Source organism: Hemicordylus capensis, chromosome 4 (genome assembly GCF_027244095.1).
Source record: "Hemicordylus capensis ecotype Gifberg chromosome 4, rHemCap1.1.pri, whole genome shotgun sequence".
NCBI lineage: Eukaryota > Metazoa > Chordata > Lepidosauria > Squamata > Cordylidae > Hemicordylus > Hemicordylus capensis.
The window spans coordinates 104,974,980-105,002,699 of NC_069660.1; the positions used below are offsets into that span (position 1 = coordinate 104,974,980).

Sequence of the window (27,720 nt, forward strand, 5' to 3'; positions counted from 1 at the left end):
TTTTTTTCTCTTCCTGAGTTAACAGATATTGTTCATTTTGTTTCCTCATCTAATTAACACAGTGGCAGCCTCCTTCTCCTGAAGGGGCTCTTTCCTCCCTCATGACCCCACTCTTTGCAGACCCCCGCCCACTATCCATCTTCTTTGTATATATTTCTCTAAGGCATACACATCGCTAATCCCATGCATGGCAGCTTTCACAAGTGATCTGCTGGCAGGGGGAGAGGAAAGCAGCGGCACTGGACAGGCTTGCAGTGAGCGGGGAGAGAAAAATGGCAGCAGGTGAATAAATTGAAATGGTGGCGGCGGACGGGCAGGGAAGAAAACAGTGGCGGTGGCCGATGGGTGGGCAGGAAGAAAATGGCGGTGGCAAGTGGGTGAAAGAAACAGCAGCCGGTGGGCGGGTAATGAAAACAGCAGTGACGGCAGGTGAACTAGAGGCGCAGAGCCCAGCTACTATATATATGTTTCTTCTTTACTCTTCTCTACAATCAAGTACATCTTCCAACTGGTAACAGTTGTTTTCCAACTGACCTTAACTATCACAAGCTCCTCCTCCCTATCTGCATATGGAATCCCAACTGCCCAATCACCATGGTGCTTCTGCTCTGTTACCTCCGATTGATAAAGCACTGTGTGGGTGGGCCTTTTGCATATCTGCAGTTGGGTCTTAAGGTTTCATTATTCCCATTGTTTTAAGGTTTCATTATTCACACCTATGAGAGAAAAAGGAATCCCCACGAATAATGAAGACCACCTGTATTATAAAGTGCCCATTAGAATCAACACTAAATGCGACATCAGGGAGGGTATTAGATTGCCAACACTGCAATAATAACATTTCCTTTCCACAAACCATAGAATTTAGATTGTCAAAAAATCTGCTGGTTTAAGACCAGAGTGAAGGCTATCTCATTTTGGCTCAAGCTCCATAAAGCTGGGAAATGGGAATCTAAGGTTGATGCCATTATGATATGCCATACTGATCATAATGATGTTGTGCATTGTCACAAATTGTGCTTGCCTACAGCTTGCATTTGATGCATCGATGGATACCATGGGGCTTCTTTGCAGGTGCCAGACACTTAACCCCCATCTTGAGCTGGTTCTCAAAGACCAAGGAAAAGTGGGATGTGTGGAGGGCAGTTTGTACACAAGCACAATTTGTGACATTGCACAACTTCACTACTGATCACATGACACATCTAAGGCATCAGCCTTAGGTTCCAATTTCCTGGCTTTGTGGAACTTGAACCAAAATGAGATAGCATTAACTGGTCTTAAACCAACAGGGTTTTTTTTACTATCTAATATAAATAGACGGTCTGAGCAGACCCAAAGGCAGAGTCAGCTGGGATGTCAAAGGTATCTGGAGGAAGAAGAGTTGAAGAAAGAAGGAGAAAAATGAAGGTATCTGTTCCCACAAAAGAAGGAGAAAAATGAAGGTGTCTGTTCCCAAGATAGCTTCAGGAGAACTGAGCATCTGGGCTGAGCACCTTCCCTGAGTAATTTTGCCCCTGCACCTTTTTTGAAGCCTTGTAGCCTTGTAGCTGAGGGAACAGATAACTGGTGAACATGCTTCCTCTTCAGGGAGCCTGGTGGTCAATTGGTTAACTGACCAGCAACAGACTGGAGGGCGAAGCTAAAGATTTTATTCTTGAAACAGCAGACAAGGCAAAGACACAGCAGTTGGGCAGCTGCAATGGAATGCTTAGGGCCCAACATTCTAAAGCTACCTGCCTCAGCAGCCATCAGAGGCCTGTGTAGGGGGAAAGGTCCCTATTATTTTGAGGCTTCTGTCACCAAGATGCCTGATTGAGTGAGTCAATGTTATTGGGATGGAGAAAGGGAATCTTAACCAGGATTTGGTAGGGATTAGGACTAAGGCCAGTCTAAATCCAATCCTTAAGAACTTTAAGATTATTTATTTATTTTAAAACTATATAATCTTGAATCACCCAATTTGAATAATTTTTTAATTATTCCCTTAAACAATTTTGTTATTACATCAGGAGTATCAAATCTCTCTGTGTGTGGTACTACAACTGTGCCAACACACCAGGGAGGAAACTCTACAGGGTGATTAGGTGTCTAGGGGTTACGCAGATTAGTGACAGTGGGGAGAAAGTAATGTGTCCAATGAATATTGTGGGGCAAGCCTTGACCGTAGGAAACAGGTGTTCCCTGTAATTTGAATATTTACAAAGTCTTCTGGGTTTTAGTTTCTTCATTTTTGTTGTATTTAATCATCCTATCTAAAACATAAGACTTTTACCACATCAGCTTGTGCGTGTATTTATGTGCTTTTCCACAACTATTCAAAGTCTGTGAGGAAAATAATATGTGTATATTTTACACAAATATAGTTATTTGTCTGCTCCAGTTACATATGGCTTATTGAAAGCCTTGTGTTCAATCCAAATTCAGTTGGAACTCAGCACATGCGGTCCCAACAACTCAGTACATGTGGCCCCCCAAGGTCATTTCTGGCCACCATTTTGACTTAACAAGCTATTTTGTGGTTCGATTGTGGTCCCCACCATATGATATTTTGCAGAAAATTGTCCAGATTGGGTGGTTTGGGGGGTATTGCTGTACGGGTAGAGACCTGGAGAGTATGGCATACTCCTACTGCTGCCTTTTTTGCTTCTACTTCTGCCTTTTCTTTTTTCTTTTTTAACTTTTGGGGCATTTTTTTTCACCTCCAAGAACCTAAGCCCCTGATTCCCATTGCCTCAAAGCCTCATTATCCATGGTTTTGCTATCTGCGGTTTAACCCGAGAATAGAACTCTTGCAGATAATAGGTTTGCCTGTAAATGTGGAGGAAAGTCAGTCTCCTGAGTTCATCACTTTGACTAATCTTCTCTCTTAGAAGGGAGTAACTTATAAAAGCATTTATTCTTTACAATTGCCTATTCATGTATAAGTTTGTACTTGGAGCTAAATAAAAATATTATTTCTCTCCTCCACTATTGTTTTTCAGCAAGATGTCCACTCTTTTGAAATACTTTTTTGCTCATAACTTGGATGTTTAATAGTCATGATATTTGTTATGCTGTACAGGAAACAATGGGAACAATCCAACCAAAGCTAAACATGTCCTATTTATTTCAGTGAGAGAGTTAGGCATGTGATTTAACTATCTTCAAAATTATCAGTTGAATTGAACCTTGCTTAACTTTGCAAGGTTTGTGGTTAGGGCAATATTCTTTTTTTTAGAAACAACATGCAATTATTCAGATACTCTGCTCAGGAGTTCCTGGGAATACACATACCAGAGACCAATGACAAAAACAAATGTCAAAGTGTACAGAAGCTGTGCCTCTAGCACGATAAATGTGGTTAGCAGCCTAAGACATGCCCCAAAGAGTACTTACTTCCCTGAGGTACTTCCCCTTTCCTAAGCCACTGCTAGGAGTGATGAGATGCACAGAAGTGCTGTCAGTGTCCTGTATGTGAAAACAACCTATGCTGGTTACCCTGTGTTTACGGTACTATTGTTTTTACTTATGATGGGCATAGTGAGCAGCTACCTTGGCTTTTAACAGTGTTTAAGTTATTGTAATGGGCTATGTGTTAATATTATAAATGGAGGATGATGAAGAAGAAGAAGAAGAAGATTTATTAACAACCACACTGAGTCATTTTTGGATGGCCTGTATATAAAAAAATATTATTTTTAGTTTGACAGAGGAGAATGCATTAGTGGGTTTCACTAAGTCCTTTCTATCCACAGGGGTGAGGGGCCTATAGGATGGTCCGCCTGAGAAGGTTATTGCATAGGATTCCAAGAAGGCTTGGAAGGAATTAGTATTGGCTCTGCCAGTGATTCTGTTGATGGCCTGGAGGAGAATTGGAACAGCATACTCACCAGGGTAGTAGACATGATTGCTCCTAAGTGTCCTCTCTGACCCGCTTCAGAACTGGCCCCTTGGTATATAGAAGAATTATGGAGGCTGAAGCGACAAGGAAGATGACTGTAGTGCAAGTGGAAATTCAGTTTGAATCCGACAGATTACAACATAGATCACATTTGAAAATCTATGCTCAGGTGATATATGCGGCAAAGTAGCAATTCCTTTCTGTTTGTATTGCATCTGCAAGCTCACATCCAACAGAGTTGTTTAGGGTTGTGAGAGGGCTTGTACATGCCCCTCCTCCATTGAATCGTAATTCGGAACCATCAATTACCCACTGTGATATTTTTATTGAGTTATTTATGAATAAAATCTTTCATATTTGGATCAGCTTAGACTCAGACCCCACAGTTACAGCAATGTCTGATGTTGAGGTGCCCAGCAACTCTTCTTATGTGGTTAGGCTGGATCAGTTTCAGTTTGTGATTCCTAAGGATGTGCACAAACTGCTTGGAGCGCTGCAGCCTCCCACCTGTTCTCTTGACCCGTATCTGACTTATACTACTGGCAGGGGAGTTGTAGAAGGCCTGCTAGAGATTATAAATGCTTCTCTGAGGGAGGGCAGGATGCCCCCTTATCTCACAGAAGCAATTATTAGACCTCTTCTGAATAAGCCTACATTGGATCCCTCAGAGTTAAGCAACTGTAGGCCTGTCTACAACCTTCTGTGGCTGGGCAAGGTAATTGAGAGGCTGGTTGGCCTCCCGTCTTGGATTTCAAACTGGATTTCAGACCGATTTTCAAACTGGCTTTGGGGCAGGCTATGATATGGAGATTGCCTTGGACAGCTGATGGATGATCTTTGGAATACACTCCCACTTGAAATAAGAGCATCTTCTTCTCTGCGTGCTTTTAGGAAGAAACTCAAGACATACCTGTTTCCCCAGGCTTTTAACTGAAATTTTTAATATGTTTTTATCTTTTGATATTGTTTTTTACTTGTTTTGTGAATTTTAACAGTTTTATATTGTTTTACATTGGCTATATTTTAACTTGGTACACCACCTATATTTCAGGTGGTATAAAAATATGATAGATAAATACATTGGGAATTCAAAGGGAGTTTGACTGTTGGTCCTTTTGGATCTCTCGACAACTTTCAAACTATTGACCATATTATCCTTCTGGAGCGTTTGATGGGGTTGGGGATGGGAGGCACTGTTTTGCAGCGGTTCCACTCTTAGCATCTCAGGCAGGTTCCAGATGGTGTCCCTTGGAGACTGATGCTCTTTTATGTGGTGTCTTCCAGGGCTCCATATTGTCTCCAATGCTTTTTAACACCTACATTAAACTGCTGGGGGAGATCATCAGGAGATTTGGTGCAGGGTGTTTGATGACATCCAAATATATTGATGACATCCAAATCTATTTCTCCATGTCAACATCATCAGGAGAAAGCATAACCTCCCTAAATGTCTGCCTGGAGGTGGTGACATGTTGGATGAGTGATAACAAATGAAGACTGAATCCAGATCAGACAGAGATACTTATTGTGTGAGGTCAGAACTCAGGAGATGATTTTGATCTGCCAGTTCTGGATGGGGGGACACTTTCCCAGAAGGAACAGGTATGCAGTCTGGGGGTGATACTGGATACAAACCTCTCTCTGGTGTTCCAGGTTGAGGCAGTAGCCAGAAGTGCTTTCTATCAGCTTTGGCTGATATGCCAGCTGCGTCCATTTCTTGAAATAAACCACCTCAGAACATTGGTATATATGCTGGTAACCTCCAGACTTGACACTGCAATGTGCTCTATGTGGGGCTGATTTTGTATGTAGTCTGGATACTGCAGTCAGTACAGAATGCGGCAGCCAGGTTGATCTCCAGGGCCACCCGTAGAGACCACATTACTTCTATACTAAAAGAGCTACACTGGCTTCGAATAGGTTTCCGGACAAAATACAGAGTGTTGATTATAACCTATAAAGCCCTAAACAACTTAGGCTCCGGCTATTTAAGAGGTCATCATCTTCATCATGAGCCCCACCATCCATTAAGATCATCCGGAGAGGTCCGTCTGCAGTTGACACCAGCTCGTCTGGCTACATAGAGACAGGCCTTCTCCAAGACATGGGAATGTGCTCCCTGTTGAAATTAGAGCCTTACCTTCTCTGACAACTGTTAAAAAGTCTCTAAAGACTTACTTTTTCACCCAAGCTTTTTTAACTTGACTGTGGTTTGAATCTATTTTATATTGTTGTAAACTGCCCAGAGACAGAAGTTTGGGGCAGTCTATAAATTTGATAAATAAATAAATGGGGGAGCATTTCATACATTCTTAATAAGACCCTTTCTCTTTCATAGAGGGCTGCACATATTACTCTGAACATCTCTGAAGAAATTGAAATTGATAAGGATAAAAAATTATGTGTTTTTCTCAGTTTGAAAAGAGACAGGCTGATATCCTGAACCTGATCATCCCTGAATATGTGTGAAGTTTTTATCTGAATCTTAGAGATACAAAGCTTTTATCTCTTTTTGTTGTTGTTCCTCTTCTGCAGCTTAGATTTTTAACTTCCATTTTACCATATCAGTGTGATGCGATATGAGTTTCAGAAAATCAGTTCTACTCTTAGCACTTAGCAATAGCACTAGTACTTACATTTATATACCGCTCTATAGCCGGAGCTCTCTAAGCGGTTTACAATGATTTAGCATATTGCCCCCAACATTCTGGGTACTCATTTTACCGACCTCGGAAGGATGGAAGGCTAAGTCAACCTTGAGCCCCTGGTCAGGATCGAACTTGTAACCTTCTGGTTACAGGGCGGCAGTTTTACCACTGTGCCACCAGGGGCTCTGTTAGCTTATACAAGTAAATACTTTTTATTGTACTTATACTTTTACTTATACTTACTTATAAGTTATGTACTTATACTTTTTATTTAAAAGTATAAAATACTTTTTATGTGGTAAAGAGCTTATACTCTTGTTAGCTTATACAAGTAAAAAGCTGTGATGCTTCAAAGTGGTAGAAAGAATTATGCCTCATTCACTTCCTTGCCCTCCAGTGATATCCAGTATCTGGATATTTATTATTTAATTATTTATTTATAAAATTTGTACACCACCCCAAACTTTCATCTCTGGGTGGTTAACAATAGCATAAAACAAGTTAAAAACATTTACAAAAACTTAAAACAATTTAACAAATTAAAAATAAACCAGAGATTAAACCCTAAAAAATTTAGGAAGCTCAGAAAGCTTGGGTGAAGAGATGGGTTTTCAGGTGTTTTTTGAAAATTGCCAGAGATGGGGAGGATCGTATCTCAGCAGGGAGCACATTCCATAACGTCGGGGCAGCGACCGAGAAGGCCCATTGCTGTGTAGCCACCAAACGAGTTGGCGGTAATTGGAGACAGACCATGGTGGCATCCCCATGGTGGCAGAGGGACAGAGGGTGTTACTGGGAACTCCCCACTACTTAGCAGCAGTAACAACTGTTTCCAGTGTCTTCCTTCTCTGAGAAGAGGGCCAACACAGGGCCCCAAGAGAATTCAGAGGGTTTGGATACTGAAACATCAAAAAGCCTAAAAGCTTTCTTCTGTTGATAGAGGCTGTAGTCTATATGCCTAACCTCCTCCTTCCTAGTTACCATTCCTGCAGTCTGTCCATGTGTATATGTGTGTGTCTGTGTATGTATGTATGTGTGTGTGTGTGTCTATATATTACATATATATATAGAGAGAGAGAATACACACACACAGTTTTGATATGTATGCAAATGTCCAGTTAATAGAAGTATTGTGCATATCAGTGTTTGAAACTTCTCTGATCCTAGACATCCATTAGTGATTAGTCAAAATTGATAGGGCAAATGCACAAAGTCCTTTGAGTTGAGCCAATGCCCACAGATAATCCAACAAACCATAATTTATGTTGGGAATGGCTGAAGAATGTGCACAGTTTTTCTCTCAATATTGCAATAAACTTGAAGTACTCCATGTCCACTTGCAGTGGTGGCACCTCTTCCTTTCAAACTGCTCTTCATAATCCAGTTTCCATTAAACTTTTGGCTGAACCCTAAGTCTTCCCATACAGTAAGGACAGATTATACTGTTTCAAAAATCAAGCAATGTCTTGATGAGGAGGTGTGTCGAATCCAGTCCTCTTAGTGAATGCTAGAAGTGGTCTCCATCCACTGCTGTTTGTACTGTCCACCAGTCACTCTCCATTGCAAGGACACATTACAAGCAAAGGGAGGTCTTATTCCATATTCAGTTACTAAAGAACAATGTCTAAATTGGCTTATGAGAGGTAGCAAATTCCTGATTTCCTACTCTAATTGAAAACTGGAGATTTTCTGTAAACTCTCAAGTGTTTGTTGATGGTAGGCTCTTTCGGTCATAATAGACTTCTGAGGCATCATTTCCTACAACATGGTTGCTATGGTGCTGCTTAGATGCGCTCAGAGCAATGGGTCAGAATGGGAAGGCTTTTTTCTCCCACTCTCAGGAACAATCAGGGCAGTGGGGAATATGGATGCTGAGGGCTTAAAATCATTCACAACTCTCTAAAAACTTCAAATTCAGACTGCAATGGCCCATCCTAAGAGATCCCCATACACTAAGGCTACAATGGAAGACTTAGCTGATAATTCAGTCCATAGTGTCAAAATGTTTGAGCCTCAGCACAGCGTGGAAAGGAAAGAAGATATGTATTCACCCTCTAAGAGTAAGTGTCATGTTATACAGGTTGATAGCCAGAGTTTTGTCCCATAATATTTAAATTCTTTTCTTGATGGGTGAACCTTGTGTCCATATATGCAAGACTGAACCTGGAGTCAGTCTCTAAAATTATTTTGAACCCTACAATATATGTCTAGAGGAAACCAGACTACCTAACTAGTCAACAGGAGGGTGAGTATAATAGGCGAGAGAGGATACATTAAGCAGAAAAAGAAATATTATAAAAAGTATTTGAATTTTAAATGAGATCAAATTGTTTTACATTCCTCCTCTCCCCCTTTAATGTGTGGTAAAATAGCTCAGTGATGCTTCTGACTTTTCTGTTATTTAGAACTCCAGAATGAAAATTACAGATGGAACTCTGATCTAGCATGTCCCAAAGTTTGCTCAGTTCTATTTTTTACATGTACGGCTGTTAACCAATCTATGATTAGTAACTGCCAGTTCCTATTAGAAAGATGGCTCCTTAGACTTGTGATAAAGCATTTAGTCTGTGGGAATTTATCTGGAAAAGAATATGTGAGAATCAAAAATAAAAGCAAAGATTATAATTATTAGGCCCAAAGTGGTCAAAAAACACTAAATAATTATGTATACGGCAGAATTGTTTAGTGGAAGAGAAGTTTGTATTGTCCTAGGAGAGTTTTCTTCATTTCTGAAAATAACATAAAAGCCATTGGATTTTTTCCAGTGACCTATATATAGACTGCTAGTAGTTGTTTTCTTTTAAAATATTGTCTCTTATCATAAAAATCTTATGATCTAATAATAAAGCAAAATATTAATCACAATATTATGTACAGAGATGGGTACGCTTAAGCTCATTGAGACTGGTGATGCTCTGCTTCTTGTGACTGCTATATGCATAACCCTTAGTACTACTGAGGTGGAGTTTTTAAAAAAGGTTTATTCCCTTAGCACTATATTTGTGCTAGTTCAGGTGCAGTGCCAATAACATGATATGCAGCGAACACACAATCAATGTATTAGGCTTGTGTTTGCTTTTTTTTTTTTAAACTGGAAAAAATGTGCATTTCTGCACTGAACACACTTGGATTTAAAATAGCTAAGTATGTAAATAAATTAAGTGTGTTTAGTAAGATATATTAAAGGGCATGACATTATTATTTTATTTTATTCTTTTAAAAAATCAAGGGATATTTGTTCACTCCTGTGCTCAAGTGTATAGTAGTAGAATGCCTGACCTGCAAAGATTTATTTTTTAAAACTCAGTTATTGTTTTACTAACCACAAGTGGTAGTCCACTAGATGTCCATGACATTCATGTAACCTCATTTAACACAGCACTCATTCACAATGGCCATGCTATCTATATGAGGGGAATACTTATATTCCCAGTGCTAAAATACTGTGATAGGAGTGCTGGGAAAATCTCACAAACCCCGCAACAGAAGGATACATGGAGGGAATAATTCAATATGTAACTTCTGTAATCCTATCGGGGCGGGCGGCTGTCTGTTTAAATAAAATGCCTCTCATTCTTGCACATAGTAATGTTTCCACTCTGTGCTAGACTGAAAATAAAGAGAATTTTAAAATAAAGTTTTTCTTGTTTAGTCATGTTTGCATAGAACAGGTTCATATTGGTTTCCTTTCCCTGATGGATGAAATGAAGCATTGTGGCATGGCAGCCTCCAGTCTCCTCTCCTCTTGTCTCTCATCTCTTTTATCTGGCCTTAAAACCCAGGACAAGGAAGAGACAGGAAATCAGCATAGCACCGTACTGTCTCTTCCCAGCTAGTCAAATGTGGTGCTATGCTGTCACCTCATGTGATGAGCAGAAAATGAGCTTAGTGTTCCTCCTGAAAATATTATGGCCAGGCTGACTGAAGACATTTGTGCTGTCGGAAAATTTAAAAAATATAAAGTCAAAGTTTATTGTTCTACAGTCCTGGCCGAACATAAATGTTACAATTAGATTCTTAAAACCAGTCATTATCCAGGCAATCCTGTTAGTTCTGATTATTCCATGGGTTTAGGCAATGCAAGGCCTACACAGTTCAAAGTGCTGGTTAACTTTTAACGCTCTAAACAACATGGATCTTGAAGAATGCCTTGCACCGTGTATATTTCCCTGTCCTTAGATCAGGGTACAGCGTCTATTGTGTATGCCCTCTTTTATTGAAATGAGAAGACACAGAGAAGGGATTTTTCCATAGTGGCATTCTGAAACTAGAGACTTATCAGGTCCTGTCTTGCTTCAGCCTACAAGTTTACATCCTCAAAGGCTTTTGGTGTCTGAATATTGCTGTTCCTATTGTCTCTGGCAGTTGCTGCTGTTTGTCTGTTTGGGGTGGCCGTTTTTTCGATATTTAATTTTGAAAATGAGATTTCATTATTATTATTATTATTATTACATTTATATATCGCTCTTCCTCCAAGGAGCCCAGAGTGGTGTACTACATACTTAAGTTTCTCTTTCACAACAACCCTGTGAAGTAGGCTAGGCTGAGAGAGAAGTGACTGGCCCAGAGTCACCCAGCTAGTATCATGGCTGAATGGGGATTTGAACTTAGGTCTCCCCGGTCCCAGTCCAGCACTCTAACCACTACACCACGCTGGCTCATTTTTGTTGCAGTGAAACATACTGTTTTATACATTACTACATTGTTTAGAATGTTCCTTATTAGAGCACACACCCCTTAATAAATAAATACTAATAATATGGTGGCCACTAAGAATTTCATCCCTTGGTGGCAGCTCCATCCCTGGGAAGAGCAAATCTTTGCCCCCACACCCCAGCCGCAAGGAAGACATGGACCCATTTCAATTCGATAAAAGGGGCCACAACTTTATTAAATAATAAAATTAGTGAACTGAGTATGGCATAAACCTCACCCCACAACAGTGAGAGCCTACTAAAGGCTGTGTTCAGACAATTTTGTCCTTGCCTGTGCTTTGAATGGGTGACACACCATGACTCAATGATAGAAGCAGTGCAAACCTGCTTCATCTCCATCGTTAACAACTCCAAAGGGTCAGGGCAGCTTCTAGGGCTTCACATCCCCCACACCGCACAGCCTTTAAGGTGTGTGAAGTTCTGAAGCACGGGTCATGGTGAATCTAAATCCCTGAGCCATGAAGCATCCAAGGACCAATTGACCACACCACCCCTTCAAACTGCCCAGGGGTGCTCACTGATCTCAAAACCTTCTACACCTCGCTGAGCTTGGGGTCAGTGCAGTGTTTCTCAGATGGCTGCAGTTGTGAGGTACATGTGCTTGGGTTTTGCCATAAAGGGAGCCAGTGCAGTGTAGTGGTTAGAATTTTGGAATAAAACTGGGGAGACCCAAGTTCAAATCCTCATTCAGCTATGAAAGTCACTGGGTGACTCTGGGCCAGTTGCTTCTCTCTCAGCCTAACCTACCTCACAAGGTTGTTCTGAAGAGAAACATAACTATATATACCACTCTAGGCTCCATGGAGGAAGAGTGGGATATAAATGTAAATATAAATAAACTAGCTGATCTGGCACAGAGCATCTGCACCCCTATTTCACTGCCGCTGCTTTCTTCCCCCACCCCACCCACATCCGCTTTTTTGCCTGCCTGCCATCTTCTTCCCCACCTGCAACCGCCACCGCCTTCTTACCCACCCACCAACCTCTTCTTCTTCTTCTGTGCCACCTGCCCTGCCACAATTTTCTGGCTGCTCACCAGCCAGCCAGCTGCTGGTCATGGCCACTCAGCTTCCCGCCTACCACCCGGTTGTGGCCATCTGCCACCTGGTCGCGCCCACCCACCGCCATTTGCTTCGTCCGGCCGCCGCCTCCACTGCAGCTGCTATTTTCTTCCCTCCAACCCATCCCATGGCTATCCAACAGCTCTCTAAACTCTTGTGAGAGCTGCCATGCATGGAATTAGTCACAGGTACGTCTTAGAGAATCAAATATATACTAGCTGGGCCAGGCACAGAGCATCTGAGCCTCCGACTGGCCCACCCACCACTGCTGTTCCCCCACCATACTGGCATGCCCGGGTTTATGGGGGGTCAGCTGTCTGGCCGTCACCCCCACCTGCTTCTAAGCCCCCCCCCCCCGTGCTTTCTGGCAGGCCGGACCGCTTCCTTTCCCCCTGCACTTTCTGGCAATGAATACACCACTGAGAGACCATAAAGGCCAAGTTGAAGAGAGATAATCCTGGAGAGAATCTATCTGTATTGTCGCTAAGAGTTGACACCGACTTGACGGCACTTAATCAATCAATCAAAATGTATGTATGTTGAAAATGAGATGTAAACTGTATACAGAGGGGCAGATATTGACTAGTGTTGCATGTGCAAAAGAACATTTCATTTGCACATTTTATTTATTTTAAAATTTTATTTTACATATTTTATACCACCCAAAACTTACATCTCTGGGCAGTTTACAACAAAAACAAAAAGTTAAAACATTAGTTAAAACAAATAAATGACAAATTAAAACATTGATAAAAATAAATGGCAATAAAAAGTAAACACATGGAGGCGAGGGGTGATATTCAGTCCTGCTGCTACATCTGATGCCTCCTGAAAGGATGTTCCTGGGGGGTCTCCCAACCCCCTCTCCTGTGCAATCTGGGTCACATACTGAGTAGTGTTGCACATACACTAGAGCATAGTGTATAGCTTTTAGAAGGTGACTGTGTGTCAGAAATCAAGGCTATTTAATCTGAAAATGTTGGGATTAGAGAATTTTCTACTTGCAAAGCCTTGGGTCTGAATTTCCTGCTAGTTCAGGTTTTGAAAAATAGCTGAGAGTTGTGTGTGAACAGCTTTTCTTCAATGTGGCTCAGTGGTGACCAAACTCCTGTAGAGCTCTCCCCATTCCCTTAAATCCAAGAGGACTGCCTTGTTCCAAATTCCATTGTTCATTTAAGTTTAAAAGAGAGAGGGAAAAGAGCAGAACCTTTCTTATCACTGGATCTCTATTGAATGAATGAATAAACACATATACATCCCTCTGCCTGAAAGGAGTTAATTTTTTGATAGCATTCACTGGCAAGTAATGAATTTCATGTTAAACATTTTTCCCGTGGGCTGAGCAGAAGTTCTCTTACTATGAAGTTACTGTCATGGAATATTATTGTTTACTGTTGTTGCCGTTGTTTTTAGTTTGATTTTTATTACTATTATTTTGTGTTTTAGAGCTTATGCAGCATGTGGTGTTTGGTACTGAGCTGAGAGTAAAAGGGCTTATTTGGAAAGGCAAACAGAATGTTTATCTGACTTTGTATGCCATAGCTGGACCTGAGAGTCCTGCTGCTCCTGCCAAGAGTATGCCATAAACTTTGCCTGTAGCTACATATGGCCACCTGTGATCTAGCGGAATAAGGTTCTGTAAAGTTTATGGATTAGAAGACTAGTCTGAAGAGCAAAATTCAGGCTTATGCTATGTGGGAAGTGCGGCTGTGTATGAATGAGGAGAGAGGAAGCATTCCTACTTACGAGCCCATGAGATACAATGCCTAACAGTGTGAGCTGTAAAGTCTTTGGTTCAAATCTCAAGTCAGCCATGAACTTCCTAGACAGGCCTATTTCTCATTTTACCCCACCCTAATTTACAATATAGGGATGATAATACTGGCTCTCTTACAGAGTTTTTTGTAGAAATTGCAAGATAATGTCTATAAATTATCTTGCAATAATTCAGTTGCATATGACTGAATATTAAAGCACCATGTTGTTTTGAGGTTCTTGCTGTGATCTCTTTAACTCATGACACTAGACCTGTAGAACAAGGTGCTGATGTGTAGATGGACTCAGTATTGCAAATAAGGTAAAGCTGGGTAAAAGATTTTCAGTTCACTTCACTCATTCGTGTTTAGTTTTGTAATGTGGTTTTCCAAAGGCTTGTACAGTGAACTGCATGGGGAGTCATAGATGTGTTTTATATTCAAAAGTTCTTCTCTATACCTAGAATATAGAGTCTTCTCAACTCTGGTAAGGACAGCTAGTATAACCATCTCTATATTGTAAATAAGGGTAGGGTGAAGTGACCCCTGGGTGGAGAACAGGGATTATTGAGTGTTAGGGCTCAATAATGAAATTTAACTTTTGAATAAAATTTAAAAATTAAATTTGGCTTTTTAAATCTTGTTGCTCACTTCTGGCTTGCTAAACTTCTACAGCATCTCCCTGCCCCTGCCCCTGCCCCTGCTCACCCAACTTCTGCCTGGACTCCTGTGGAACCTAGAATTGGTGGTTTTCGTCACCAGTTTGATTATTAGTCTTTTGTTCTTCCTATAAAGAAATAAACCACTGCCTGTTTGGTTTGTTGTCAGAATAGGCTGAAACTAGCATGCATGGTAGATCCTTGTGAGGCCATTATAACATAAATTTTGTGCACATATGTCCTGGAGTTTGTTTGCATGCTTTAAATTTTGACATTTGCCATTTAAATCTTTGTGTGACTGCAGCAATATGGGCACAATGAAACAGTTCCAATGTCCCTTAGATGCGGATTAGAATGTGCCTGTTTGCAACATTGACTCAAAAGTAGCAATGATTATTTGGAATGGGAGGGTGGGAAGGAGGTGTGGCTGAGGAGGGGGAAATAGAAAACACTTCTTTCCATAAAGGCTAAAAGAGAGAACAATTGTGGCGGGGGAGTCAATATAAAATAAAATACTGTAATGTTGATCAACGGGACACAGGTTTTTTGGGGGTTTTTTTTGAAGGAATGCTCAAGATGAAAACTGGCAGAAAGGTGTGTTTGGGTGTGGAAGTGAGAACACTGTGGAAGTGTTCACTTGGGAGACAGTCATCCCAAATGGAAGTGTGTATCCTTCGGAGCCAATTATCCCATACATCACCATCTATGTAGGAAACCACTCATCTTCAGGTGCCTTTTCCTCCTTACACAAGCTTCCCCCCTACAGTTATTTAGAATAACTGTACTAATAAAAATACACTGCTTTTTCACAACTTGGCGGACAGATCACACAATTGAGATATGGAATGTGCAGAATCTAATATAGACCACCCAAAAGAAACAGTGGTCATGCTGGAATAAACCACTGTGTGGGAAGTCCTCCAAAAGGGGAAAGATAGATGTTGTAATAGGCGGTGTGTTGTCATGCATATTTATTTACTTTTTAACCTGTTTCTATACTTGCATCTCCAGGCAGTTTACAATTGAAATCATTTCAACATTGAAATCATTAAAACATTGAAATTATTTCAACATTAAAATAATTAAAAACCCAACATTAAAAGTATAAAAAACTGTAAATCTAATCAAAAGCCTGAGCAAACAAATCTTCCCAAACAGAATATAATCTTCCAAAGAGAAACAGTTAATATATATCATATCCTTTGCTTCTAATTCAGAAAGGGTGGTGGATGAGTGGGAAAGCAATTTTAGAGTAGGTATTTGTCCCCCTGAAGAATAACTTTTTCCTTGCCTCATGACCAGATGCTTAAGATAAACAATGCCAGCTTATTTCTTCTGCCTATGAAGATCTGACATTATTAGTTATCTCAAACCTCTAGTGAGGAGGCAAGAACAAAGTTATTATTCAGTGGAAAATTCACAGTGTGAACCAGTTCTGAGCTAGCAATACTGAATACAATCACACACAAACACCACACACACACATTCTTAAAATGCTTTAATAAATTCTCCGTTGGAATCCAAAGATACAAGCACTACCCTGCCTCCGTCATGTGGGGGTAGTTTCATTGAGTTAGAAGGTGGAAAATTCCTTAATACATAACTTAGAAAATTTATTTTTAGCTCAGGTTTGCACTGAAAGCAAGAAGTAAGCATTGTGATTCAGCTGAATTATAGAAAATAATGAAAGATAAGTTCATGTTCTCGTTATTTGGAAATCCCTTTGTTAGTAATCAACACTGCAGTTCTATAGATTTGTCTGCTGAAGAAATTTATTTTTAAAATGTGTTTTACAAAAGTGTTAAGAAGATTGCAGTCTGCAGCACAGCAGTGAGCAAGGACCAGGGTCTGTCAAGATCTCAGAAATATCTTCAGAACAATGAGGCTGAAGAGAGTGGGACTATACTTTGGAGTCATTCCTTTTTTTATTGCACCCCCATAATCAATGGTAATGTGATTCACTTTCAAAATACAGAAACAGGAAAACATGAGTTGTGAACAAAACCATTTATTATGCAGGGTGGACATATCACAAATATGAGTCTGAATTAACTGACATTTTCAGCAGTACCTGAAGACTAAATTTTTACAGTGGCATGAAGTATTTGTTGCTGAGTACCTTAGTTAATTATAAATCTCAGTTCTGACTTTCATTGTAAAACAGCTTCAAGGCAGATTACAATAATGGAATACAACAGAATTAAACCTACTTGATCAACCAGTAGATCAGTGTGTGTGTGTATATATACATCCCCCTCTCCCCAGTAGTCCAACTAACCAGTAGGCAGGGACACCTGACTTGCAGAAGGGTTTCTGAAGATGACGTCATATGCATGAAATCGTGTCTGAAATGATTTGCATCAAGCCAAGAGTAACAGTGTGCAAAACATTCCAAGCTGATTAGCCCTCTGATGGGAGAATATACTTAGTGATCTCATCTAATTGAAACATTGAATTACATTAAATCTTTTAACTCCCCTTGATGTCTTGGGTGCTCCTGTTGATTTGCTGTCTTTGAAAAAGAAAAGTACATCTACCCTTGAACATAAGATTTCCAGACAAGGATTAGGTTAAATGTTCTCATCTGGATATTTTGCTGACCTCTTGTTCATGCTAAGTGTTCCATTAGTTGTATTAGGTCCTGCTGAAATCATACGTCTTTGCTGAATCAGTCCACCTATGTATTTCCTGTGTTGTGTTTGCCATTGTACATGAACACTTCTGTAGAGGTAATCTTGGCTTAAACAGTTCTTAAAATAGTAACAGTCCTCTTGTTTTGTATAAATAACGTTATATAAATAACATATGATGAGGGAAAGGTGTCTTGGCAGGTTGCTTTAAGTGCAGAATATACCCAACTGGCAGTGACATGACCTTGCCAACTGGGAATGCTGAAAGGCAGCTCTGTCTGCTTTGATGTTATCAAAGCATGTGCCCACTACGTTGAAGCAGTAATGCATTGGTTCCTGAAGACTACTGAATGCTAAGTATGCTACACTAGAAGTTTTTGTAGCTGAAAATGGAAGAAGGAAAGAGTGATGACAGCCTCAAACCATGATTTTGTGCTGCTTGTTTGTTTCTTTCAAGACCTATGTTGGTGAAATCACCAAAGCTAGTCTAAACGTGTTTAGAGAGTTTGCTGGTAATGTAATATTCTAGTATTGAAATAAGGTATTTTTCTGTATGCAACCCTAATGTAATTCTGTATGTACCTTAATATGTTCACTGCATTGTAGGATTTCACACTGTTATTTAGGGCCATTTTGGTTTGCATTTGCCACATGGTGTTCATTTTATCATCTCTATTTAATACATACTTCTGTATTTTTTCTTTCATATGTATTGGGACATGTTACTCTCAAATAACTGGTGCTGGTGCATAAACAATCCATTATTTATGAATAGGTAGGTTGTGCTTATCTGTTAACTTTAAGATTAATGCATATTTTTCCCACCAAGGGAATTGTGCAGTTGTAACAGCCTTGAAAAGATGCTGCTTGTCCAAGTTGACACTAGAATAAAGAATAAGAAATATACAGAATGACTGTAAATAGAAAGAAAGAAAGAAAGAAATATACAGACAACTAAAGAGAAAACAGTTGGGTAGCCAACTGGGTACCCTAAAGCTGAACTGGCAGAAATGTGTTTGTCCAATTCTTTGTATGCAGACCAGCTGTGGTATATATAGGGATGTGCACGAACCAAGGTTTGTGCATTAGTTCGGCAATGTGGGGAGGAGATTGGCAAGTGGGATATTTTTTAAAAGGAAAGAAGGTCCTTTTTCTCCGCCGTCACATGTAGCTTCCGACTGCGGCGGTGTTTGTCCCAAGCACCAAGAAATCTTAAATGAGGCTGAATAGTGGTAACAATGCCTTTTGTTACCAGTATTCAGCCTCATTTAAGATTTCTTTACTGCATGAGCTGAGCTTCAGTGAGTGTTGGGGGCATTTTAAAATCTTGTCTCTGGGCCCACTGCAACCTTGCTACGGCCCTGGTGACAGCCCACACATGGCTTCCATACATGCGTGGGCACCACATGTGTGGTCAGCAACACCATGCTGTGCTGGAGGTGTTCACAGTGCTTGGGACAAACACTGCCACAGCTGGAAGCTACATGTGACAGCGGAGAGAAATTGGTTGCTTATGCACCTATGTGCCACAATAGAACACCATCCTAAATTATTTTTTAAAAGGTTTTGTAAATTGTGGACGATGCAAGTCATTTAGTGGTATTAGAGAAAGACATGCTGTACTGGTAGCTCCAGGTCTTAACACTCACATCAATTTCGGAGGATGAATACAACTGTAGGAAGCCCGGGCGGGTGTGTGGCTGGGGAGTCAGTCATGTGACTTGCCTCTGGGTGGGCCCCCAAGGCAGTGGGCCCCCAGGCAATTGACTCTCCTTGCCCTATTATATTATCCCCTTGCCCTGGCTGGCACCACACATGGGAACCTGGAACAAGTGCCACAGCAGCAGGAAGCTGCACGTGGCAGCAGAGAACAGATAAGTACCTGCTCTCCTTAAAAAAAAAAAAAAGATCCCATTCACCTCACCACTCCTCTCCCTGTGGCACTGAACCGGTTCAGACCTCTTCTGAACCGGTTTAGCGCTGAATCACATTCCTAGGCACATACTACCGTTTGGAGATTGTTCCTTTACTTAAAACTCTCTTTTGATATCAAAATCTGGTCTTGCAGTAGAGATAGACTTGTGGGACAATTGCATATCTGTCGATTTTGATTTTGTACACAATATGTGGAAGTAAAATTGTACCAGATCTTTATCTCTGTAGTATGACTAAGATTGAGACTATGTTTTGCTTCCCCCATGGAACAAAAAATGAAAAATAAAAAATGGCTGAACAGACTCTAAACACACTGAAAAACCGTCAAACTGTATAAAATATGTAACAAAGATCGCCTTTATGAAATTGCCAAAACCCAAGATGTCTTTAGGATAAGGAATTGTGATGAGTTTTTTTATTTTTCATTTTTTGTTCCGGGGGGGAAGCAAAACATGAGTACAAAAAAAAAAGTGTGCTCTCCCTTGTTTGATTCGTCATCCACCAACAGTCATTACAGAGCATGTTGCTTTCTTTTTTCTGAATCAAGGACTTAAGACTTGAACTGTATGTACTTACAACATTTCATAGAGCATGTCACTTGCTTTTTTTCTGATTCAAGGACTCATGACTTGAACTGCATGTACTCATTACAATTCCTTGTCCTGAAGACATCTTGGATTTTGCCTGGATACCTACATATTACTTATTAGTTCTCCAGTTTTCGTATTTCTTGTTCTGTATATTTACTGGTTTTGTATGTTGCATTTTTACTTTGAATTTGGTCATTTATTTTTGTATGTGTTATAAGATGTTCTCATTGTGGGCTGGCAATTCATGTGGTTTGACCACAATTGGATAAGGTGTCAGTTTACCATCATTTTGGTGACACGCCTGTCTTGTGTGTCCACATTTGGCCGGGTGACTTTGGCAATTTCATAAAGGCGATCTTTGTTACATATTTTATATCAGTTTGACTGTTTTTCAGTGTGTTTAGAGTCTGTTCAGACATTTTTTATTTTTCATTTTTTATTCACGGGTTTTTTTGCTCTCTTCTTGATTCCGTGAACCCCGTTTTTTCTTTGTCTGCTTTCCCCCTGCATATACACAAATGCTTTATAAATGGGAGGCTTGGATTTATTAATGTAGGTTTGGGGTTTTTTTTTTTTACTACTATTACAAAATATCTTTTTTCCTTCTTCAAAACTGCTATCGTATTTAGGCTACAATCTGTTTCCTAAAACATAACAGGGTGAATGCTTCAGATGATGGATTAGAAGGCCAGAGCTTCTACTGCTGTTTGGATTAGCAAAGCTTTTATTTCAGTTTTTAGTCAGTAAATCCAATTGTGCGTCCAAAATGCAGAGCAGGGTGTCAAGTCTGCTTTCTTAGAATGCTTCTTCTAACCCTCCTCCTCTTGCTAATTCTGTCTTTGCTTCTTAAATGTGTATTAGAGAGGGGGGTGAGAAAAAGAACACAGAAATGACTGACTCCTCGTTGTTATTGACAGGTATCTGACTTGGATCCCTTAGGACAGGGGGGCCAACCTGAGGTTCTCCAACTGTTGTTGGACTTCTCCCATCATCCTCAGCAGAAGTAAACTGGAGCGCTTCAGATTGGCCACCCTCCCCTAGGATATAAAGACAGAAGCCAAAGGCCAATGCTGCAAATACTGTATATGGGAAAGAAGGAAAGAAAACCTAGGCTAGGTTTTCCTCACAACTAGCACACCCACTTCTTTGGGAGCTCTCCCTCCCAAATGCTCACAGGACTGCTGCTTGTTGCTCAAAGGACCAACCATTGTAGAGTAGATGCAGATAAGAAATTCACTAGATGGGTTTCTTAGAATCCTAAACAGATGCATATATGGCATTGGTTTCTAGAACAGGCCAGGCAACATGAAATTCATTTCAAAATAAAATCCTTTAACAATGTGATAACTACAGCAATTTGGTGGGACTTACATGCAATTATGTAAGGGGATTTGGAGCGGGATGTTATCAGTATGTTGATGACACCCAGATCTATTTCTCCATGTCGACTTCTTCAGGAGATGGCATATCTTCCCTGAATGCCTGCCTGGAGGCAGTAATGGGCTGGATGAGGGAGAATAAACTGAAGCTGAATCCAGATAAGACGGAGGTACTTATTGTGCGGGGTTAGGACTCCAGAGACCATTTTGACCTACCTGCTCTAGATGGGGTCACACTTCCCCAAAAGGAACAGGTTCGCAGTCTGGGAGTACTTCTGGATCCATACCTCTCCCTGGTTTCTCGGGTTGAGGCGGTGGCCAGGGGTGCTTTCTATCAGCTTCAGCTGATACGTCAGCTGTGTCCGTTTCTCGAGATCAATGACCTCAAAACAGTGGTACATTTGTTGGTAACCTCCAGACTGGACTTCTGTAATACGCTCTACGTGGGCTGCCTTTGTACATAGTCTGGAAACTTCAGTTGGTTCAGAATGCGGCAGCCAGGTTGGTCTCCAGGTCATCACAAAGAGACCACATGACTGCCTTGCTAATGGAGCGACACTGGCTGCCAATAGGTTTCCGGGCAGAATACAAAGCACCAGCTCATCTGGTGGCCACATGGAGATGGGCCTTCTCAATTGCTGCCCCGAGATTGTGGAATGCGCTCCCTCCTGCTGAGGTGCGATCCTCCCCATCTCTGACTATTTTTAAAAAACATTTGAAGACCCATCTCTTCACCCAAGCTTTTTCATCTTTTAAAATTTTTAGGTTTTAATTTTATACTGTTCTTAAATTGTTAAACTGTTTTAACTTTGTATATTTGTTTTAATTGTTTTTATGTCATCGTTACTGCCCAGAGACAAAGGTTTAGGCGGTATATAAGTTGAATAAATAAAATAATTAATAAATAAATAGTCTCTGGATTTTGGCCTATTTTTTAATGTGCATACAGTGGGAGGGTGGGTACTTAACTTTCTCACTTAAATAAATGGAGCTTAACATTAGCTAGATCATGACTATTGTTTGAACTCAGTTCCTTCTTCATTATTTGTAAACCAATGCCTTATTGGGGTAGTAGATGGAAGCTGAAATGGGAGAAGGAGGGTAAGGGGTGTTGTACACATCTGTCCTGAATACAAATTAGTGGTAGGGATATGTATGCCTTCGCTATACCATTCGTTTTGTGCTAGTAAAGCTACTTTCATTCCTTAAGTTGTATTAACTGGACTGTTCTCAATGCTGCTTTCAAATAGCTAAAGCTGTGAAATTTTGTGCTATATAAAGAAAGAGTATGATGTTTTGCAGCTTGAATTTTAAAAATACTGAATGAAGATAATATATCCTAAAGCCATAGGGCTTGCATCTAGATAGCAACATCCCATGTTCAATTTGGTATTTGTGCACAGAATAAGACGCATACGCTAGGAATGTGAATATATTTTCAAAATGCAGTTACCTTTTCATTTATTTTGGTGCCATCATAGTATGACTCTTGAAGATGGCACAGCCTGTTCTGATCCCTGACTTATTACTATTTGAAAGGTGGCTCAAAATGGAAGTTGAAGGCAGGCATTGTACAATGAAGTCAATAGTACGTGTAGCCTGTGGACAATTGCAATCTACTAGCCTACCTACTAGTAATCTACTAGATCCATATTTATAGCCTTCAAGTAGTCCTCTTGTTGTGCAATAAACTTGGCAAAAACAAAGTAAGTGCACCACAAAATGAATGCTGATACATTTGTCAGGTTATGAGAATATGTACGTTGTTATGGGTGTGGACTTGGATTTTTTTGAAGGTTTGGTTGTTGCTCTGCTGGTTATGCAATTTAGCATAATGGAAGTCTGGGAAGCAGTATCTGCAGTAGGAAAGTGGCCTCAATATGTGTGACATTTTACAGAACAATCCCTGAGAAACCCTTTGTTTGGGCCAGGGGCGTAGCAAGGTTGGAGTGGGCCCAGAGACAAGATTTTAAAATGGGCCCCCCTCCCTCACTGAAGTTCAGCTCATGAAGTAAAGCAATCTTAAATGAGGCTGAATAGTGGTAACAAAAAGCGTAGTCTGTGTGTGTGTGTATCCTATGTGCCACAGTAGAACATCATCCTAAGTTATTTTTTAAAAGGATTTGTAAATTGTGGACAATGCAAGTCAATTAATGGTACTAGAGAAAGGCATGTGGGTTCTGGTAGCTCCAGGTCTTAACACTCACATCAATTGGAGGATGAATACAACTGAAGGAAGCCCGGCTGGTACGCAGCTGGGGGAGTCAGTCATGTGACTTGCCTCTGGGACATCCCCCAAGGCAGTGGCCCCCCAGACAACTGTCTCCCCTTGCCCTGTTATAGTTACGCCCCTGGTTTGGGCTGTGCTACCCAACACTGACTCTGCAAATTTACTGTTCTACAATTTGATAGGCATGTATCAGCAAGGGGGTTACCACAGTCTCCATGTGAGTTGCAGGTGCTTCTTGTGCCAGTTCAGCACACTTGTAACTGAAAAATTGTCTGGAAACACCACACAACAAACGTGCTGCTTGCCAGAGATCTAAAGATCAATATATTGAATATATCTCATCTTTTAGATTAGTGGCCTGCCTGGGCCTAGCTTTCCATAGCCTGCTTACTCAGCTCTACAAGAGAAACACCAGGCAATTCAGATTATACAACGAGCCTTTGATATGTTCTTAAAGCCCTGCCAGTCTAATATTTTTAGAATTTACATTGTGTAATATTGTACAATTGCACTTCTCTGCACAATAGCCTCCCTGGCCTGCCCAAAAGTATTTGCTCGTTCCAGTGATGTCTGAAGGCCCAGTGCCATAGAATTTACTACTCTTTGTGCATGAGGGACAAATACTCTGTTAATTGGGGTCAGAATCTTCTTTTCAGTATCTAAGGATTATACATGAAAAAGGTCTTGAGCTGCTTTTCAAAAATCCAATACAAATAAATGACTATGATATAAACTGAAGTGCCAGATTCTCCTCTCAAACAAGCTAACTGCTTGCTGCAAGACTTGCAAACATGTCAAAGTTTATAGGAGGTGAACTGTCCCTGTATGATCTTAATAGCTTTGATCTCAGGACAGGTTTATACTGTCTGAAAGACAGTGTGTACACCTCACAGCCTTAGAGAAAGGAGCACTTAGTACAATATTCCAAAGTAAGTAAAACTTAATGCAGAATTTTGTTTATAGTCACAATATTTTAAAGGAATAAAATTCTTGATTTTATATTGCTGGATTTTTAAAGGCCCAAAGCAAACAAGAGTTGAAGTCCATTGCAACTGGTAAACCCACAAGAGCAGATTTAGATCCCTCAACTTCCTTGTACTCTGACTCAGGCCATCTTTTGACATTAACTCTATTGAGACATTGAGCCCTTTCTCACAATCCATGAGAAAGGGCTTGAAAGGGCAGGGAAGGAAACCTCAAAAAGATTACCTACCCCACAGACGATCCTCTCTGCTTGTCTGGGCACAGAGATCGCGCACCCAGTCATGTAGCAGTCTTCTCTGGCAGCACGGATGGTAGGGGCTCTGGGAGGTGTCGCCCCACCTCCTGGAACTCCCATAATGCACCGCGTGAGTGTGCAGTGCATTATGGGGATTTCCCCAACACCGGCTGGGAGCCCCGCAGGCTAGATAGACTGCAAGCAACCGGGGCTGGCAGGCAATCAGAAAAACAGGGTTAGGAGAGTGCTCACTCTTTTAACAACATTTAAGGGGGTGGCTAGCATGGCGGGTTCGCCTCGTTGGCACTGCTGGGATTGGGTGCAACCCTGCCAGTTCTCACGCACAGGCAAGACCAGCCTTGGCTCCGCTGGACCAGTTTTGCCTGCACGTGAGAACTACGTAACATCATGTATGTGCGTACAGAGATCTGTATGTATGTGTATGTTTTTGTGTTAATATATATGCTTTCACTTCAGAAGTGACCCTGGGTACAGACCCCCTTGAATGCAGGGTACAGATAGGAAGTGTACTGCTGTAAGTGCATTGAACAAAGAAACATTGTCAAGGCCCAATCGCTCATTCCTTCAGGCAAACAGGAAAACCAGCCTTCTCTTGCACTACATTTCATTTTCATTCCAGGATGATGATCCCTGCACAGAAGAATGTCCACATAATATTTCCCATCGGAAATGCCATCTCCAGTTTGAGGAATGCTTAAATGCCTAATGCATCAAACTTGCATGGCTGTGTATATCCCACTAAATTAATCCACCAATGTGATCTCAGAATTTACTTTTGTGAGGTGACGTATTTGTATTTTTAGAAGCTGACCTTTCTGGATCCAGTTTAGAATTGCTTAAATGCCGGCAGTCACTTGCATACCTGCATTTTGAGTGTAATCAAGTTAAGGAAAGAACTGAGCAATTCTCATTATTAAAAGCATGGGTAAAAAATTGTTTTTTTATAAAAGTAATGGGAAAACTATGTAAAATCTGTATATGTTGTATATGTTTATTATCATGACTGCTATGAATATATTACACACTGAGATGTAAAATGTGCCACCCAAAACTGCTTTCTCAAACTGCTATAAGGGTTTTTTGTTTTTTTTTAATCCTAAAATGTGACACAAGCCAATTTAGGAGGTGACTAGTATTTCCTTTGGCTTTTTTTAACCCTTCTCTGGGCTTCTCCTTGCACCACCATTCTATTCATCTTTCATAAAAAGATAAATAGCAATTTAGGTGTGTTTCAAGAACAGTCATAACTATTTTCTAAACCTTTTAGCTGTTGCTGGGAAACAAAGAGATATTCCTTCCCCCCCCCCCCATCTTTTTGGAGAAGGAATTGTCATTAAGTTTCTTACACTTAGGATCTTTATTTTTGCCTAGCTAGTTACTGTGGACATGGAAGATATTAAGTCATCATTATCTCTAGACATTGGATATCAATAGAGACACATACTCCTGGCAAACCTATTGGCTTCGTAGGGAGCCAGTGTGGTGTAGGGGAGCCAGTGTGGGGTAGTGGTTAGAGTGTTGGACTGGGGAGAACTGAGTTCAAATCCCTATTCAGCCATGAAACTCACTGGGTGACTCTGGGCCAGTCATGTATCTCCCAGCCTAACCTACTTTACAGGGTTGTTGTGAGGGTAACTATAACCATGTACACCGCTCTGGACTCCCTAGAGGAAGAGTGGGATATAAATGTAATAAATAAATAAATAAAATTACACACTTTAGCCCTGTTCAGACATTGAAGCTCTTCTCGCGATCCATGAGAAGAGCTTCTGTCGGGTATGGAGGGACAGCACCCGAAATGTCCAGGAATTTGACTGGGGAAACTGCTGTAACAAATGCTACCCATCTTTTTGGTCCTTCTCTCCAGGCATGATAGCTACATGGTGTCAGTGTTTAAAAGCTTGTTAAAACTTGGCTTTTTTACCCAGGCTTTTTACATAATCGTTTTTACTGCTGCTTCTGTGTGTTTTTATTTGTTGTTTTGTTTTTATGCCTGTTTTTTATATGTTTTTATATTTTTTAGCTTGATGTTTTTCGTGCCTTTTTATTGTATTGTTTTAACTTTTGTAAACCGCCTTGGGGTTGTCTTTTAACAAAAGGCGGTATATAAATGCAACAATAAATAAATATCCTTACTCTCTTGCTGGCACCAGTGCGGCCAACAGGCTGACTCACTAGAAATAGCTTGGTAAGCCCCTCTTCCTCCTTTCTGAATCTGAGAGTTAGTGTGGGTGGCAGTAGGCCTCTGGATTTCACGGTGAAGTATATGGATAGAGAAAGTCCCCTTTTCTCTAGTGGCATTGTTGGGGTACCACTTCTCTCTAAAACACACAGCTCCACTGCTGGGCACTCTTTCCAATCCTGGTCAAAAAAAGTTGGTTTTTAAAATTTGCAATCTGCCAACAGTTGTGTCCACGAATTCCATCCTATGAATGTGGCAACACTAACTCTCTCCAGGTGACTCCCCCTCTTTGTGGATTTTCAAATGCTTCTAAGTGATCACAGTGATTTGTATCTGTCTTCTTAAGATTGCATTAAGCAATGCTGGAAACATCTGTCCCTCTTTGTAGGAAGTGCGTTTTGGACTATACAAGCACAACCTCACTACTGTCCAAATGGATCCCAAGATTCTTTTCAGCATGTATGCTGTTCCTTAGCAGTTAAGTTAGGCTGAGAGACAGTCTGGCCCAAGACCACAGGTGGGCAGGAATTTGAACCTGGGTCTCCATAGCACAAGTACAAGATTCTGTCCATTCTGGCTGTTAACTTGTGGTGTAGCCAAGCCTTTTATTTTCATCTGTTTTTTTGCATGATAAGTGTTCAGTATTGATAATGGATGTTTTGAATAGGTTGGAATTAAATGAGAAATTTAATTATTTTATTATGGTGACCATTTCCAATTATCTCTTCAGTATCTGTGTTCAGCTAACTGAAATATTTATTTGCTTACTTCTGGCTCTTTGGCAATCTCCCACTGAGGAACTGATTAGGCAAAA

General features: G+C 40.6%; 1 protein-coding gene across 13 annotated transcripts in view; it reads left to right on the top strand.

The window, feature by feature from the left end:
• SGIP1 (SH3GL interacting endocytic adaptor 1) overlaps positions 1-27,720 on the top strand; it is a 221,250-nt gene that overhangs the window by 33,897 nt on the left and 159,633 nt on the right. For 3 of the 13 annotated variants that reach the window (XM_053246558.1, XM_053246562.1, XM_053246559.1), the window contains exon 1: positions 8,250-8,591. The exons of 5 other annotated variants lie outside the window; for them this stretch is intronic. In XM_053246558.1, coding sequence (XP_053102533.1) covers positions 8,456-8,591 — 136 coding nt within the window. In that variant the 5' untranslated portion in view covers positions 8,250-8,455. Of the gene's footprint in view, positions 1-8,244; positions 8,592-27,720 lie in introns of those variants that run through there. 5 more of the 13 variants (XM_053246548.1, XM_053246557.1, XM_053246551.1 and 2 more) reach the window with 5 other exon arrangements.